At 32.9% G+C, this 19912-nt stretch overlaps 1 protein-coding gene and 1 non-coding gene across 2 annotated transcripts; one reads left to right on the top strand and one right to left on the bottom strand.

Annotated features, from left to right (window-relative positions):
• Positions 1-15614: 15614 nt before the first annotated feature.
• Positions 15615-15733, bottom strand: LOC125074459. Its single transcript, XR_007120107.1, has one exon. It is a non-coding gene; the product is annotated as a 5S ribosomal RNA (ribosomal RNA).
• Positions 15734-17695: 1962 nt separating this feature from the next.
• On the top strand, positions 17696-19477 carry LOC125074248 (zinc finger protein 62 homolog). Its single transcript, XM_047685526.1, has one exon. It carries the CDS (start codon positions 17809-17811, stop codon positions 19441-19443), a length of 1635 nt encoding a protein of 544 aa, XP_047541482.1. The 5' UTR covers positions 17696-17808; the 3' UTR covers positions 19444-19477.
• The last annotated feature ends 435 nt before the right edge of the window (positions 19478-19912 follow it).

Raw genomic sequence — 19912 nt, 5'->3', positions numbered from 1 at the left:
TTTCTAAATCGTCCTCCTGTCCTTATCCCAATTTTACTTGGGGTCGGCGCAGCATGTCTTCTTCCACGCTCTGTCGGACATCATCACACAAGTAACCTTATTCCTAACCATATCGTCTTTCACACAAACCATCCATCCATCGTTTTCTTATTTCTAAATATTATAATCAATATCGGCCATTCAACCATTGTTTTTCATTCAGTTTAAACATATATTACAAATACGTTCGTAGCACGTGACGCGCAAACGAACGGCTTATAATTCAATAGTGATCTTGTAAGACCGAAACTTTAAAACTAATGTTTTCACATTTAATTTAAACATATATATTTTAACTAAATACATATTATATATACAAAATAACCGAGCGTGGGAAGGCATCTTAACCAATGATTGTGGGTTCAAGCCCAGGCAATTCACTGAATTTTCGTATTTAGTTTGTAATTGATGACGTGCTCGGTAATGGAAAACATCTTGAGACTACGAAAAAAAAAAGTCAGTGTGGGCCACGTCTTCCAAGAAGACGACAAGCTTGAAGTCCAGCGAAAATCTGCTGATGTTCAGTAAAAAAGTAAAAATATAAAATATATAAAAACGTCAAAATTTATAAAAATAAAATGTAAAAAAAGGCACGGGCAACTGTGAGCCCGCGGATGTTGTAAATTAAACAATAAATAAAAACATCTTGAGGCGAAAATTTGCCACAAATGTATTCATCGCATTGGAGCAGCGTGATCAAGAAGACTAATAATATCTCCCTAAGTGGTTTCATCCACTGGCCATAAGGCATTGGCTAACTGTACGTGCTATATTGTACAGTTGGAGAACAATGGTTTTGTAGTATAGTTTTTCTGTCGATAATTTTGAAATTGTTTTACGCACACACTTGTACTCTATAATGCGTCCTGCGTAGTTGGGTCTCTCTTAAAATTGGTCGTGGTTGATATCTTCTATATGAGCGTAAACTTTAAAATAGTTAGGACCATGAAGTTTGTTGAGTAAGATCGTTTTATTGAGACACCCCTTTAGAGGTAATAGGAGTGGTAATAGGAGTTCCTATGGAAATCAGTCATTTCTTTTTGGTCGAAACATAATTCTTTTTGGGATGCTGATTAAAAATGAGTAGATACGTATTTAAGCGTTTCAGGACTCTACCCTAAGGGCTGAAATACACACCAATGTGCTATACAAAAAGGTCTTAAATTAAAGTAACATTTTAAATTAATATGTAAATATTTATTATTCAACTGCCAAGCGAGCAATGCCGCGGGCAACAGCTAATCTATTAATCTATAATAATATTATAAACGTGAAAGTAACTCTGTCTGTCTGTCTGTCGCTCTTTCACTACCAAACCAACGAACCGAATTCGTTAAGAAGGAAACTTGAACTCCAAGAATGGACATAGGAAACTTTTTTGCCAAATCCATGACAACCAACCCCTAAAGCACGAGCAAAGGCGCGGAAGTCTACTAGTAATTAATATTTTTTCCCCCCTTTACCGTTTACTAGTGTAAGCCGAATTTTATTTAATGTTTTAAATTATTATTTTTTAATTTATTTTTATATTTTTATTAACAATAAAATATTATTGAATGCCGGTAATTATATTTTGTGAATGGCAACAAAAATGTGTCAGGGGAAGGAGGATACGGTAATTTGATTCATTCGGTTTTGAGCGTTGAAGGAAAAACAAAAGAAATGGTAAAAGAGAAAAATGTAAAGTCAATGGTCAATAAGGAAAGTGATTGTGAGTCATCACGGAGTTTTATTTTGGACATATTTGTTAAGTTTAATATATAACTTATATCTAACGAGATACATACATATGTGTATGCTTGTTAGCTGCCAAGTACTGTACATTATTTTATTTTAAATATATTATTATTTCACTGTAATGTATTAATATATTATGTTTATATCTGCCTTGTACACCCCTACCTCTTTCTATATCTATTTCTTTCCTCTACCCTAAGGTTGCCTGGAAGAGATCGTCATATATATGTTTAGCGATAAGGCCGCCTCCTGTGCATCTTGCTTAAATGTGATTCAACTTTAAGTTTACTGGTGTACAATAAAGAGTATTTTGATTAAGTTTACACTATTGACAGTAACCGCCATGGCCGAACGTCTGTCTGAGGAATATTGTCACCATACGATACGTCATTTCATAGTCTGGCTATCGTTATCACGATCGCGTTCAAACGATCTTTATCTCTAACCGAAACAATGGTATCCTTTACAGTTATTTTTCCGACGATTCACATTTTATATTCGAGCCCAAAGACCGACACGACCCAAAGTTCCAGTCGTCAAAACACATTAATCTTTATCGGAGATTACTGATTCATACACGACTAATTGTCACATATATTTAATACGCACAATTATATAAGTAATTATAATAAAAGCCGGTTATAAAAATGAAAAAAATATATTTGTATATTCAATTTTAAAATTTCTGTTTAAACGTATTGAGACGTTTTATAACATATATTGAAGTTAAAATTATCTTAATTACATAATTATTAAATGACGTGATTAAATTATTATAAAGTCGAAGATATCAAATTAATTACAGTTTAATTATATTCAATTTAAAAGTATATTAACAATGGCAACATTTAAACTAAAATAAAAATTAAAATATTTTTTTATTCAATTCTAGCAGAACATTTCGAAACAGATATCGTTAGAGGTAAAACGTATGATCCAAGACGTTAGCGCAAAGCTAACTGCCGAATTAAAAAAAAAAAAAAACGACTTCATATTTCATAAAAAACAATAACCTACAACATTATTGTCTATGTTAAATTTCACGGTTTAATAAAATTCCCCGCGAAAACAATTTCAATTGTAGTTTATAAACGAAAATTAACTTTTGAAAATAATTAATTATTTACTAACTGAAATCTCTGTGTGCAAAAATCCTTTAGTGATTTAGTGCAATTAAAATTTAATAACTGCTATATTTAAATCAATAGATAATTACTGTTCATCAAACGTGTAATAATATCTTATAGTATCCAGCAGCGTATCTACGCTTTACAGCGCTGTAGAGCTGATAGTTTTGCAGTTTCAATCCTTAGTGATATATAACTAATATAAAAACCAGTCAACTGCGAGTCGGATTCGCGCACGAAGGTTTCCGTACCATTATCTATAAACACGACAAAAAACAATGTATCTTGTAATAAATACACAGAATATTTATTTATTACTTGTTTTATTTTAAAAATATTATATATAATATAGTCCTGAAGTTAAAAATCGAATTTAAAAAAATCTCCAATTCTCATTCTAGGCGAGACTCTCTTTTTTTTTAAAATCATTTTGCGCGGGAAAACATCTTGTATTATTTTTTAAAGCCATACGAATGACGTTCTGAAATCGATTACACTTTTATGAAATCGGATACAATAATAAAATATGAGTTTATTAAATATATAATTATAATATAAATGTAACTACATAAATAAATATTTATAACACTTGTATGGGAGCTTAAATGTTTATTTTACTCTGTTTTTTTTTTTAATATTTTTAGTTATATAAGCAACAGAATAATATCATCTGTGAAATTTCAAATGTCTATCTATAAGGTAATATGAGATACAGCTTGGTGACAGACGGATAGACAGCGGAGTCTTATAACGGGGTCCCGTTTTACCATTGGGATACGGAACCCTCCTAATGGTAACCAAAATAAAAACTCACTTCAAATACCATACGAAAATAAATTATAAAAAAAATCGGGTCCATAAAAAAATTCAGCCCATATTTTTTACCCGTAGGGTTGATAATTATTCTTCAAACTTAAATGGGACCAAACAAGAAGTAGAGTATGATTAAGAAAATCCAAAACAGTTCATAAATGACGGAGTTCTGTGACACAATTTTTTTATTTTATTTTACAGGTGGTCGGTTAAATGGGCTACAGGATGATAAGTAACCACCACCACCCTTAGAACCTGACGCTGTAAGAAATATTAACCTTACCTTACCGCGCCACCAACCTTGGGAACTAAGTCCCTTGAAATTGGCAGCCGTATCTGGAATAGGTCAGCACACACACGGGAATTGACCACCTACCATTAGTTTGCCCAGTTCTTTGTATACCATTCAATCAAATATACGAAGCGATATATTACATCGCTTTGATATTTCACTGGATGACTTGCTTTATTATTTTAATTGTTAAAGATGATCCTTAATCGTTCAATCCTCGTCTAGTTCCTATAGGTCAAGGCTGTTCGATATATTGTACTAAAATATAATCGTATAATCTAAATGTAATCGTATACATGTTTGATTAACCCGGAACAGAACTTACACTAGTTATTAAACAATTACGTCGGCAATCGTAAAATTTAACGTGGTATTGTTTTTATGAATAAACTATTTTTTATAGAGGTCACTCCTAAGGTTAAATTGTTATTGCCTTACTAAAGACTGGAGAAGCTATAGGATTAGTGCAAATTAATACGTGCATTCTGATGCTGTCTTCCGCTGAGAAGCAAAAGGGAATCTCACCCCGGTTGACAGTCTCGGAGGCTGAGGCACGGGATAAATGAATTATCTCAAGTATAATTGTATCTCAAGTATTATTTTAGTTGTTGTCTTATTTTATTACTTTGCTAATATTGGTGGTTTTTTTCGGTAAGGCCAGGCTTTAGCAGTAGAATATCTGACGATGAAGTGACTTGTACGAAGCCCTTCGACCAAATAAAAATATGTCAATCAACATTCAAAATTGTTTTAGTTCGTAGATAAAATAGAACTTTTTGCGAGGTCCCAATTATAAATTACACAGATTGTAATACTATTTTTCCTAATCTAATAGAAAAAATTTGTATTTACTGAGGGCTTCTTGTTATGCCAGGAGAAGATATGATCATCGTGTTTGCACTACAACCTGACGTCAAACAAGGGTCAAAACCCTGTCGCTTATAAATTAAAGGGCATTGATATTCCGCGCGCGAAACTTTAAATTGTTGGGTCATCTAAAAATACAGTTAGTGACCCAAGAACGGTTAAGATCGTCGTCGATTTTGGGATTAACATTATATGGAACAGTTAAACGATGGAACGGGAAAAGTGTGTATTGTGAGAGTGTTTATCAATTTTTATTCAAGTACCCGTAATGGCCCTTTAAGAACCTTTAAATCTAAACCAACTGCTGGTAAAGATCCAGGCAATCACCAATTTCCTTGTGCTTGAGATTAAAAGAGCCAAGATGGCCCAGTGATTAGAACGCGTGCATCTTAACCGATGATTTCGGGTTCAAACCCCTGAATTTTCACGTGCTTAATTTGTGTTTATAATTCATCTCGTGCTCGGCGGTGAAGGAAAACATCGTGAGGAAACCTGCAATTCTGCCACATGTGTGGAATACACATGTGACGGAGTTTCGTTGAATCGTAATTTAACAAACTATTTAAAGTAAAGCTACCACCGGTTCGGAATGTAGATTCTACCGAAAAGAACGAGCAAGAAACTCAATAGTTACTCTTTTCCAACATCTAAAAATAAATTAATGTTAGTTAAATACAATTATATATGTATGTAATATATCTTGCCTGGAATCAACAAGTAAACAGTCAACACCTCGCCTTATGGCCCCCACTGGTGACAGGATGACTGGTTCATTTTTTTCCCCAGAGGATTGGAATTGCGATTCAACGTAGAAATGCTACCATTATTACCACCATTCCACGCGGTCACGTTTTGTACAGTCGATGTTCTATTTGTATTTGCCTGATTGTTATTAATTCTTGTGTAAATAAATGATTACCTATACTGAAAAGCTCAAACCAAAGCTATAGGGAAAAAGGCTTTCGTTAAATAACACAATGAAAGCTTATCTTGAAAATAATTTTGTCAGGTAAGTACCACAATCCCGGCAGGTGCGAAGGTTAATACCCTCGTGCGAATTAAAAATCATCACAATATATTACGAGTTACAACTCTATTTGTGCGCGTGCGCAGAATTAAGATAACGAAATATTTTAAACATTCCATTGACAAAACTGTCAGGGTATTTGTCAAGTGAAATAGGTCAATGAACTGAGAGACATATTGTACACCGTAAATCATAATACATAAGACATTTCGAACCTGGGAACGCGATTTCGTTAGACTTGATACAGAATTTTGGTATTAGATTTTTTTATTAAGTCCAAATTTTTTGATGGCTCCTATTCCGTCGTTTTTAAAAGGGATTATGTCTGTTTCTGAAGTACATACGATATTCGTCTCGCCCGATTTCATTCGACGCATTAAAATCTGACAACTATACTGGGTAATAAATATTCTACCGCCAAACAACAGTGTTTGGCGGTAGAATATCTGATGAGTGGTTGGTTAAAACCTAGGCTTGCATAAATCCTACTATCTTGATAGTAGGATTTATGAAGGCAAAGGTCAAATCTAACATTAAAGTCTAATGTTAGACCCCCCCCCCCCCTTATGAGTTAATGTATCTTTAATAAAATATGAATCTCTTGTCATTTCTTAAAATCAATTGGTATATTGTTTTAGGCAACCGGCATATTGAAAAGGTTATTAATTTAAATATGTAATCTATATTTATTAATAATTTATACGTTATAAATATAGTAGGTACAGTAATATCCTATAAGATAAGGCTTCATTAGATCCTCTACTGTTAAGCGGAGACACATTTGACGAAAAATTTTTTTAAAAAAAATACTCAAACGATCATCAGATCGAAAATGTGTTTTCGCTGACTCACTTGTCAATCAAATTTGTATATAAATATACGAATGTTCCCACGGGATTTAAAATAAGCGCTGTGTAAAAAGTGCTTGAATTTTTCATAGTATTGCCCTGAAATTTTTAAACGAGCGCTTGAGTCGCTTTACGTTGCTACATTGCGTTATTCTGCAAATTGCAGTACTTAGTAACAGAAAAAAAGTTTTTTTTTTGTAATTTTTTATTTTCAAATTTCTTGATTTTCTCTTTATTATTTATATTTTTTATTAATATGTACCACATACAATAAACTAATACAAGACACGATACAACTTTTTACATACAACATAGACAACGCGACGTCGGTCTAGGGCCTTACAAAAGTCCTCCAATTCTATATCTACCAAACACAGTGCTTGGACCGATTCAAAAGCGTATAAGAGATACGCGTGTGGCGTTTTTTTGATTAATAGAGTCACTAATGCAACGGATATTGAATTTTATTCAAATGAAATTTATCTTTTAGCCGAAGGCTACAGATCCTGGATACCCGGTTCAATCCCAGACGGAATCGTCGAGAAATTCGCAATCTTCCCGTAATTTTAAGTTGGCATACTCTACCCTCCCTTCGATAACCCGTGAAGCTACTTTACGACCTCGATTTTAGAAAAAATTCATTAGTTTTCTTTGTTGTCTTGGGTCTGGAGTTTGTGGTACCGTCGTTACTTCTGATTTTCCATAACACAAGTGCTTTAGCTACTTACATTGGGATCAGAGTAATGTATGTGATGTTGTCCAATATTTATTTATTTATTTAAGTTAAGTCTGATGATCTCTCGAGTCACGTTGAATCAATCAAAGCCCATCGAATTATGACCAAATCGGTCGGAACAACTTTTCTAAGACAGATTCCCGAGAATGCGTCTAAAAAATGCATTTATTGGTAAATTATTTCGGTGTCGTGCAATAGAATAAATATGTATTGTATTCCTTCCACCAATGACACGGGCTGAATTGTAATCACTAATCGCAACAAAGGTGATTTCCCGAAAAAAATCAAATCACAGACACGTGTTAAAGTTTTCTGATTAGACTTTGTTAAAATAAATAAAAATAATTCCTAATGTACATATTTATTTGTGTATTAGAATTATTTACGTTAAGGAATTAAATGTGTCGTATCCAGATGAATATTAAAACAAAAGCGCGCCATGTAGGGGATACTTAGCTACGACTGCCTACACGTCGAGCCTAAGCCTAGAACCCGAGATTGTCTTTAATGATTCATATACAACTATATATAGATTTAAATTAAAGTAAAAAGCGAAGAGTATGTGTTCAGGAATTTCCCGAATTAATTCTGCCTTTAAGTATCAAAAAGCCAGGCTAACGCGACCAAGGCGCCATAGTTACGCAGCGGAAATTCCCCGTGTACGTAACTAAGCCCTTTGAATCCACCTTTATCGTCCGCACTGTTAACTGCGGAATATTTTGCGATTACGGTACAACCTTGATATCTTCGAATCTAGTTAACAGGTATCCTTCAGGCGTGCTACGTAGACCGTGTCGATCCTTAACATCAGACAAGACAACGGGCAAACGCTAGCCTATTATTATTAATAAAAAAAAGAACTTTACCTATACTATATTAATTAACTCATTTACTAATTTACTAATAATAATTACTAATCACTAATTCACTAATTACTAATATTACTAATAATATTATAAATGTGGAAGCAACTCTGTCTGTCTGTCGCTCTTTCACTACCAAACCACTGAACGTAATTTGATGAAATTCTGTATGAAGCAAACTTGAACTCCGAGAAAGGAGATAGGACACTTGTTGAGCCTAAGACATGACAACCAACCCCTAAAACGCGAGTGAAGCCGCAGGCGACAACTAGTATTATATAAGGAAAGTACGTTTAACTGTATATCTCCAGCTCTTAAATCTACTTTATAAAGACAAAGCTCGAATTTTAACAGTTAATTGAAATGTCACTGACTTTTGTCTAATGATGTGTGTTTTTTATTGACATAAAAGACAAAATTCAACTGTCTGTTACGATGTTATCAATCTCTACATAGTATAAAACAAAGTCGCTTCCCGCCGTCTGTACATTTAGATCTTTAGAACTACGCAACGGAATTTAATACACGCATATTATAGAACAGAAAAGCCAAGAATTTCAACTTTCGTAGTCGGGGAAAAACGATAATTTTTCTTTTTATTCTTAGACTTATATATAAGTCTTACAGAAGTTAAATGAATAAATATTTATTATTAATCATTTCGCGTCAAATTCGTTTGGACTATAGCATTAAAAAAAAAAGAAGTGAACGTCAAAACATAATTTTAGATATATAAATTTATTTCAAGAAGTTTGTCATCCATACATCCAAGGCCCATCCGTTATCTTTCAATCTCAACAATAATTGTTTTAAAATCTATACATCGAACTTCAAACTTTATTATTAAAAGTATCTAAATACATAAATATCATTTTTGATAATTTCAAATTCATTATTTACTTGTGGTAGGGCTTTGTGCAAGCCCGTCTGGGTAGGTACCACCCACTCATCAGATATTCTATAACAACGCCAAACAGAAATACTCAGTATAGTTGTGTTCCGGTTTGAAGGGTGAGTGAGCCAGTGTAACTACAGGCACAAGGGACATAACATCTTAGTTCCCGCATAGGTGATGTAAGGAATGGTTAATATTTCTTACAGCGCCATTGTCTATGGGCAGTGGTGACCACTTACATAAAAAAAAATCATTACAGTTATCAAAGTAAGAACTACCACTGAATGTATACTAATATCTCATATGACTCTTAGACATTAGACTGTAGACTATTTGACATCGAATTAAGGCGATATCATTGGTCGAGACCTTGGACATGGAGTCTATGATATTCATTATGGATCCGCGAAAAACTTGCGTTTCGAATGTCGACGGTACTGTTATCGAAACTTGGAAAGTAAAGGTGTATATAAGTATTTAAGTGGAATATTGTTGTATTATTAACTAGCCGTGTCCGCGACTTCGTGCGCGTTTGAATTTAATAAAAAAGCGTGACTTTATGATTATTTTACATATAATTATAAAATAAAAGTAAGCCTAAGTTACTCCTTATTACATCATCTATCTGCCAGTGAAAGACCCGTCAAAATCGGTCCAGCCGTTCCAGAGATTAGCCAGAACAAACAGACAGACAGACAAACAAAAATTGTAAAAAATGTTATTTTGATATATGTACCGTGTATACATACATATACATTTAGTAAAACGCGGTTATTTTAATATTACAAAGAGACACTCCAATTTTATTATATGTATAGATATATTAATTGAGAACTGTTAGTGGTGTACAATATAGCGGAGCTATTAACTGAGCAACATTAGCAGCCTGTAAATTTTCCCACTGCTGGGCTAAAGGCCTCCTCTCCCTTTGAGGAGAAGGTTTGAGCATATTGCACCACGCTGCTCCAATGCGGGTTGGCGGAATACACCTGTGGCAGAATTTCTTGGCGGAATACACATGTGGCAGAATTTAACTGAGCAATACGTAGATCTAAATTTCGTTTATCTTTATTCCTCCTTTGATTGGAATTGGTTATATGAACTTTATGATTTTAGTAGATCAAAATCGAAACATTATTTATTCGAGTAGGCTCATAAAAGCACTTCTAATCGTTATGTTGAACCACCATTTCGGAAGATAGATTCTACCGACCAGAACCGGCAAAAAACTCAATAAAGAATAATTAAATTTTTATCAGCCTAGAAGCAGTAAGGTATAAGAACTGTGGATATTAACACACTTTTATTGGTTATGTCATATTAACGGGGTAACGCTACAGATAAAAAAGAGAACTGACCGGTCTTTTTATAATCTTGGAGCTAAAGGTTCGAATCTATAACCCAATCCGTTTGATAAAATTCTATAAAATGGTGCTTATAAAAGCCTACTTGAATAAATTATCTTTTAATTTTGATTATTCGTACGTAGACGTCGTCTGTAATTAACACACTAATTACAGACGACAGTACAATAATTCTGTCCTATTGTTATTTCTGTCACAGCTAGGATGGCCGAGATAACAGATAAAAAATAACGACCGATACAGTTTGCCTACGTAACCTCCTCCTAGCTAGTCGGTATTTTCAAACTATCATATAAAATTTTATTCATAATAAAGGCATACTAAGATTATTAGAATAAGAAGAACACACATAATCATACATATATTTTTATACCCAAAATACTCGTAAACAAAGTCGAATACACGACTAGTATCTCGAAATGACGTGCAAAACGTTATTAAAACCGTTATTTCTTTAAATTCAATTCGTATATAAGTTACTTATATGGCAACATTAACCGGTGTTGCGAGTAAACAAAATAACAAAACTGCTATATATCAGAAATCTCCAGACGGCGATAACAATTTAGATTCCGATAGTAAAACAACGCATCACGAATACTAAGAAGTTCCTTATGAGAAGCCATTGACCTAGGATCTAGGTACAACTTTTACGTAATAACTACTCTCTGTTGATCCGTTAAGAATGTTGCCAGGACTGAAAATACTAAGAAATATATATACGGATAAAAATTGTTAAATAAACTTGATTTTTTTTGCCTTTCTTTTCTTTCTTGGCAAATGGGCCGTCTGATGATAATGATGATTTCGTCATGTCCGACTTCAGCCATGGCGGATCTCAAGGGAGACCATCTAACTACGAAGGACATTGTATAGTGCACGAGTGTGTGCTTAAACTGAGGTGCAATCTCCTCACTCTCATAATCCGATGGGACGCAAAATCCGACAGGATCGGAAATAGTTCAGGGGCAAGATCAACGGCTTCACGTTTCCGAGGCACGAGAATGTACACACTTCTAACTTCGAGACTTCGCGCTGTTATTGAGAAGTTTTTGATGAAAAAAAAACCAATAACTTGTTATCCGACCTGGGATTTGAACTCTTGCTATCTGCGGCCTTACATCTGGCCACTAGACCAACGATGCATGGTGACACATCGACATAGTATTAGTATTATATATTATCACTATATAGTTTTATTCAATTATTAATCTATATATATAAAACCGAAATACCATTCATTTAACACTTTAACACTAACAAACTTTAAATTTGGCAGGTAGGTTCTTTATAGGGCGTAGACATCCGCTAAGATTTTATGAAACTCATCCCCTAAGGGGATAAAACTGGGGTTGGAAGTTTGTGTTTTATAAATTTAGCTAGTTTACTATAAAAGTAAGTAAATAACAGTCTGTAAATGACCCACTGCTGGGCTAACGCCTCCTCTACCTTTGAGGATTGAGGATTGAGTTATTCCCATCACGCTGTTGCAATGCGGTTAGGTTAGATACACATGTGGAAGAATTTCATTGAAATCAGACACATGCAGGCGTCTTCTCAATGGTTCCTTCACAGACGAGCACGACATTGAGCATTGAATGCTTAATGCTTCCTTGGGTTTGAACCCCAATCATCAGGCCAGATGCACGCCTTCTAACTACTCGGCCATCTTGACTAATTAATTTACTATATTATATGACGTACTGTTAAATATAATATGTAGATACTAACAACGATAATGAGATCATAACATAGACAATTGTACTTATTATTTGTTTTGTATCAATATCAGGAATCCATCTTGAGTCAAGAACCAATATTTCTGCCTTAAGTCAGCTTTTGATACTTCCTCTCCGTTAATGGTGGTAAGTTATTTTTTTATCGACAAATTCCTAACAGACATCACCGCCCATAGACATTAGCGCAATAAGAAAATTAACCATTCCTTAAATCGGCTAACTTTAACTTGGCCGTTTCATAAATTCAAATCATTGGTAAAGAAGGCATATTATTCGATACAGGAATATATAGATGATAAAAAAGCGTGGAGTTAATGCTTCTTGACTTCCAGGCAGGATATATTACATACATATATAATTGTATTTAACTAACATGACTGTATTTTTAAATGTTGACCGGTTCTTTTCGGTAGAGTCTACATTCCGGTGGTAGCATCACTTAATATAGTTTGTTAAATGGCGTTTCAAAAGTGCTTGTAAAAGTCTACTTGAATAAAGTATATTTTGATTTGATTTGGCTTCCCGGTCCTAACCTTGGAAACTCGATGATGAGTCCCTTGCGCCTGCTATGCACTGTCAGGCCCACAGATAGATAATCATGGTTTAATATGAAACCTTAAACCCGCTGAGAACATCTATACTAATATTATAAATGCGAAAGTAACTCTGTCTGTTACCTCTTCACGCTTAAACCGCGGAACTAATTTAGATTAAATGTAGTATGTTACCAGTCCCGATGAAGAACATAGGCCTTTTTTTAATTGACCCAGACGCATGTAGCTAGCATGAGATATGACAATGAAATGTGTTGCCAGTCGTAATGTTCATCGAAATTATGCTCCACTGAATAACATTTTAAATGAAACTTTTGAACAAAATAAAAATGAAGTTTGGACTGTCAAAGTTGGACTGTTGAAATGTCAGCATGTTTAAAATTCAGAAGACGAGTATTTGAATAACTTTGATTTCGGTTTTAGTTTTGTTATGAATGTCTGTTTAATGTATTCTTAAAGATAACTTTAGTAGGTATAATATAATTACATAATATAACCATTATTAAAAAAAACATGAAAAAAAGTTTCTATGTTTAAGATTTTATATTGGCGTGCATTTTTATTGTTTACTTTGAAGACTTAAACTTATGCGGCTAATGTCTATGGACAGTGGTGATCACTTACCATCAGGTCAGTCAGGCCAATTTGCCGTCCGCTTTTCGATGTCATAAAATATAATTTTTTTTTCAGTTTTATTCCAGGGTGCAAAACACGGGCGCCGCGTATAGGACGCTACGATAGTCAAGTCTTGGACAATCACAGTAACAGCCTGTAAATTTTCTACTGCTGGGCCTCCTCTCCCTTTGAGAAAGTTTGGAACATATTCCACCACGATGCTCCAAAGCGGGTTGGTGGATACACATGTGGCAGAATTTCGTTGAAATTAGGCACATGTAGGTTTCCTCACGATGTTTTCCTTCACCGCCGAGCACGAGATGAATCATAAAGACAAATTAAGCACATGAAAATTCAGTGGTGTTAAGCGTGTGCACGCTCATAATCCGATAGGACGACAAATAGGACGCGACCAGAACGTGTCCAAGCGCTGGACCAAAAACCAAAACTTCAATTTTCGAAGCAGAATCACCAAAAAACTATTTAATAGCTCTACCCGGGGTCTGAGTCTAAGACATCGGTATCTTCCTTATAACGAAGCCAATAAAATAACGAGGCAGCCATTTAAATGTACTCTAGAAAATAATTCGTATCCTAATTTAACAATGACTTCAGCGTTATTTTAAGAAGAACAGGTACTAGGTATTGGGCGTGGGAAAAAATAGTTTTCGGAATTCGAGCGATCTTTCGGGCGACGAATTTAAATGACCACACGATATAAATAGCAATTGATATCAGGGTTCGAAAAAATTCAATTTTTATAATAAATATCAAAAATCCGATTTTTGTATACATATCCAGGCTAAGAAACGAAGCGAATTTCATTCTTTAAACACTTAAAAATGTGAAAGCTATTTGTAAAATAATACAAGCGTCGAAATACCACATTTTTTATTAAAAAAAAAAGTAACAAAGGAATTAGTTTCTATCTATTTGAGAAATTTTAATGAACACTTAAAAAACAAGTACCTTTTATTATTATACCTTCATTTGTTTGTGAGATATATCAACTAATTTTATTTTAATATTAATTTGTAATCGACTAATCATAAAAAGTAATCATTCAGAGTCAGGCCATAAGCATAGATCTATGAGTGTTGTTCAGAAGATAGAAAAAATCAATTGTTAGGTATATATCATGATATATATCCGCGAACCCTGATTGTTATACTTTATTACAATTATCCGTATTAAGCATATACTATGACTATTATAAATCCTCAGTTCAATAAAAAAATAAAGAATTTTATTTGTTCTCATTTCTAATTTTATGGAAAATATTCCATTAAATTATTGGTTTTATTGATTAGGTATATAATAGTTAAAAAAAGTTATAACTTCTTATCTCTAATTATTGCTTATATTTAATTTATATTTTTAATACGTATTGTGCAATAAGATGCACGATGAGACTACCTGTCAGTAGTAGAACTTTTGCCTTGATAATTTTGAAATGTATTTTTTTTTATTTTAATGTAATATTGTATCTACTGTTGGTTGTTCTAATTAAAATAAATAAATATAAGTAGTACTCTGTGGTAGGGCTTTGTGCAAGCCCGTCTAGGTAATTTACTCATAAAACTGTGTAGGTACTTAAACGGCAGTATTGTTGTATCCAGTTTGAAGGGTCAGTAAGCAGAATCACAAGGGATTATATCTTAGTTTCTAGAGTTGTCAGCGCATGGTAACTTACGGTCCGGTGGCCAATTAGAAAGATGAACTTGGAGTAGACGCGTATACATTTTCTAGAAAAAAATGCTTTAATTTTACAATCAAAAGTAAATTAATTAACTACCGAGTTTTATGTTGGTGACTCTCGAACTCTTGGTACAATCTAAATAGGGGACGGTGCGATGGTAACATAGGGGTGATATTTGAGTAATGAACGTACATTTAATATGACGATTTTTAAAGTAATATTCCATTTCAGTATGTTTTAATTCGTCAAACAACTGATAGGACCCATAGCTGGTAAATTTACAGTTGTGAAATCAATAATTGATTACGTAAAATGTAGCTGTTAACACTTTGAAATTTGTTTATTTTATTCTTATAGAAAATAACACAAACTTATAACAGAGAAAATTAAATGCAAAAAGGCCAACGACACGCGGTGTTCCCAGGCGGTCACCCATCCAAGTACTGAACGCGCCCGATGTTGCTTAACTTCGGTGATCGGACGAGAACCGGTGTATTCAACATGGTATGGACGTTGGCAACAACTTAATCAAAAAACATGATTCTATGTCATTCATTGTTAATTTTGTTATCGTGATTAATAATCACATGATTTCAACATTGAATTTGCTTTGATATGCAATTACATTAAACGTAATTTTATCATGCCAATCTTATTTATAAAAACTAAATGACATTTCATTCATATTATCGTAAACTAAAATATAACCTTAAGAAATTAGTAATACCTACTGCTAACTTTACACGAATAGTATTAAACATATTTGAATTAATAATACCGTGATTTAGAAACAAGATATTTAGTGATTCATTAAAATTTAAAATACTATTAGAAATACCTACTTATTGATATTTACCTCTTAATTCTAACCAGACGGATTTCAGTTTCGTATCTTATATACATTATACCAAGTAATACCTATGTCGATGAAAAGTCGTATGAAAGTGGAATCTCGATAACTCGAACGTTAAGGCATATTCTAAAAATTTCTAATTAAGGAGTTTTCGACTTAACAAGAATTTCGACATAAAAAATAAATAACTCATAAGATTTCGTCTAGGAAAGGCGCGTTTTCTAATTATATTTTTCGACTTGTAGAATAAAATATAAATAAAAATCCGACTTAAATTTTATGATTCACATACATTTATATTAAAACAAATTATGTACGTACATATTAGTGAAGTAACCTATACTACAAAAAAAGCTGTTATCTTCTTTTGATTTAAGCTATTTGCTATAATTTTTTATCAATAATTTTTCCAAGTGCAAACAATGAACTGAATATAAGTATGATCCTCGATATTATTACATCTTTCAACGTAAATTCGTAGTGTATTCGTTGCTGCTCTGGCTATTTTATTTGATATCAATGGTTCAAAACATGCTGGATCAGTATGATCAATATTATCGTCATTATATTTTAATAACTACGACTTACGAAGTCTGCTTTCTAAGTTCGAGTTATAGAGTATAACTATATACTTTCAATACCTCGCAGGGAAAAATCATTTTGTTTGCGTTACAAAGTTAAAATAATTCGAGTTACCGCGTATTTAGTTTCAGCGGACTTAACGAGGTTCGAGTTATAGATATATCACTGACAAAAATTAAAATAATCCTGAACTGATTACTTTGAACATATTACACTTAAAAAATAATACAAAAAATAAAAAGTCCTTAGCTTCAGCTGACAGGTTGACATATGTAATTTTTATAGAACTCGGTTAGAATTATATTTTAAACTTGATTACAGAGGTTTTAACTTTGAATATATCATTCGTTTTGCGTCAATTAATACCCGAGTCACGAAGAACGAGAAAAAAACATCATTTACATTGTTACATACACATCACATACAATTTATTCTCACTACTGAACGAATTATATGTGAACATGTTTATGTCTACGTCTTTATTTTAATAAATTAAAGTCATAACTAAACGTTCTTAACAAGGAAATTTTTAATTTACTTAGGAATTTTAGGTCTTAACAAAATCATAACGGATAAAAATCGAAGGGTTAACACCAGATGGTCAAATAAAAATTTGTGATAGTAATTTCTTAAGAAAGTACTAAATAAATTTAAAGTTAAAATGCTATTATTAATATTATTCTCAATTCACATTATATATATAAATTTTATTAACCAGCGACAACTTTGGGCTGTCAACTTCAAATAGACCAAGACAAAAAATGCGAATTTTATGAAGAATTCTTATTTTTTAAAGTATTTAAGTTACTAAAACATGAAATTAGATTTATATTTATTTTATAAATTTATACTTAAATTTTTTTCACAATTTTCATAAAGATTGATGCAATTTATAACACAATATTAAATATTATTACTAGATGATAAAATATTATTTAAAAAGCGAGTATTGCAATTTTAATTTTTTACTAAAGATATAATATTTAGTAAATAATACATTTTCATAGAGCAAACATTTTAGGTAACAACAAGTAGCAACACCGTCGCGTCCTTACGTCAAATAAAAGTAATTGTATTTATTTATCGTACAATTTTTTTAAAATACATCACATTATATTACAAAACGAACTATAATATATATATAGGTATTTAACACCAATGTCTGAAGATATAGAAACTTATTGTCGACTTTGTGCAGAACCAACTCCTGTAGATCAATTAATATCACCGGAAGAACATGAAGTGTTTACTCCAAAGGTAGCAACCAAACTATCTTGGATAAACATTGATATATCAAAGCCTAACGAGCTTCCTAAAACAATATGCTTCTCGTGCTTCACTCTGTTAGACAGAACATGGACATTCTTAAACAACGTAAGGACTGCACAAGAAAAATTAAAAGCAATATTTGTTAAGAAATTGCAACAAAACAATGAACAAACTCGCGAGGAAACGCGTGAAAAACTTCCGAATATTCCAGGTAAACCAATAGACACAAACTGGGAAGACTTCCAAAGACCTAAACTAGAGATTAAAATAGAAGAATCTATAGAAAACCCTGAGGTATTGCTTCAAAAAACTGTCAGCATCACCAACGAAAACTCCGGCGACAACGGCGCCGTAAAGACTGAAAACGATACAGACTACGAAGATCTTCTTATTGAGTCCAATAATTGCTACTTGAGCTCATCAGATAGTGATTCACCTTTAAAAAAAATTGCGAAAAAGAAAAAAGTAAGTCGAAAAAGAAACAAAGATTCTAAATTTGAATCCGATAGTACTGAAATACCTATTGATATTCTCTCTTTAAATATTACTTGGGACAATCAAACGTGTAGGTGTGCAAAGTGTGACATACTCTGCCAAAGTATTATATCCTTACAGCTTCATTCTCTCCAAATTCACAACCAATGCTGTTTATTTAAATGCATCGAATGCGAGAAAATCGTCAGTACATACAGATCCATCGTCAGGCACGTACGGACACACAACAGTGCACTGAGACATTGCTGTGAATATTGTAATAAGGTGTTCTTACGGACATCGGAACTCAATTTACACAAAGTGAAAGAACACAAAGACATTTATAAAACAAAGTGTACGTATTGTGGTGCGTCGTTTGAGACACCGGAAGAATTAAAGGAACACAAGACTATATTTTTCAATGGATCAAAGAAATCATCAAAGGAAATTAAAATCATAAATAGCGATAAACATACAGATTGCAAATGTGATCTCTGTGATAAAGTATTTAAAAACCGTCAGAATCTATACCAGCATCGAGTTCTACATACGGAAAGGAGTAGGAACTTTGCTTGTCATGTCTGCGGTAAAATGTATTACACTAAAGGTAGCCTCAGTGCCCATATGAGAACACACGAAGAATCCAGGCGGTACAAATGCGACCATTGTCCAAGAGCCTTTCATGCAAAGGGGAATCTCATCTCTCACTTAAGCTTACATTCCGGTTTGAAACCGTTCATATGTGAACAGTGCGGTAAAAGTTTTAGGGCTAAACGTCATTTGATCTCACATTCTATCATTCACACAGACTTAAGACCGTATGTTTGTGAATATTGCAATAAAACATTCCGTTTTAAAACACGTCTAAATCTCCATGTTCGTCAGCACACTGGTGTGAGGCCGTACAAATGTGTGTACTGTCAACATGACTTCACAAATGGGTCGAATTATAAAAAACATATGTATAGACGGCACGGTATCGACACTTCTTCTAGGAATAAGTATAAAGTAGTTGTAAATAAAGAAGATAATGAAGAAACTAAAGTATAAGAAACATGATTGTATTATTAATGAAGTCTCAATAAAATCATATTTAATTTTTTCTCGTCTAATTATTTATTGACAAACGATCTATATACAATAGCAGAATTATCATTTACTTAGTCAAACATTACTGCAGTGATTAATAAATTAAATTATAGCACATAACTTGAGTACATTTATTTTTTATAATTATTTTTAATTTAAGACCTTATACTAAATTACCTAATTAATAAATTTTTTTGCAAGTACAATATAAAACCTCTTTTAAGCTAATATCCTGTATAACCTGTAGGCTTCACTGTTAATACAGTTATTAAAGTACAGAAAAAAAATCATAATAAAAAAACAAAATAGATATTTAATAACAAATTTGTGACTATAGATAATAGTTTAGCAAATCAATTGTGCGAAATCATGTGTATTTATAGGAATGGATGAATAGATATGGATTAAGGCGTGAATGGGTTGATTTACA

Source organism: Vanessa atalanta, chromosome 27 (genome assembly GCF_905147765.1).
Source record: "Vanessa atalanta chromosome 27, ilVanAtal1.2, whole genome shotgun sequence".
Lineage (NCBI taxonomy): Eukaryota > Metazoa > Arthropoda > Insecta > Lepidoptera > Nymphalidae > Vanessa > Vanessa atalanta.
The sequence above is the reverse complement of the archived record's forward strand: the minus strand, read 5'-3'. Positions and strand labels throughout refer to the sequence as shown.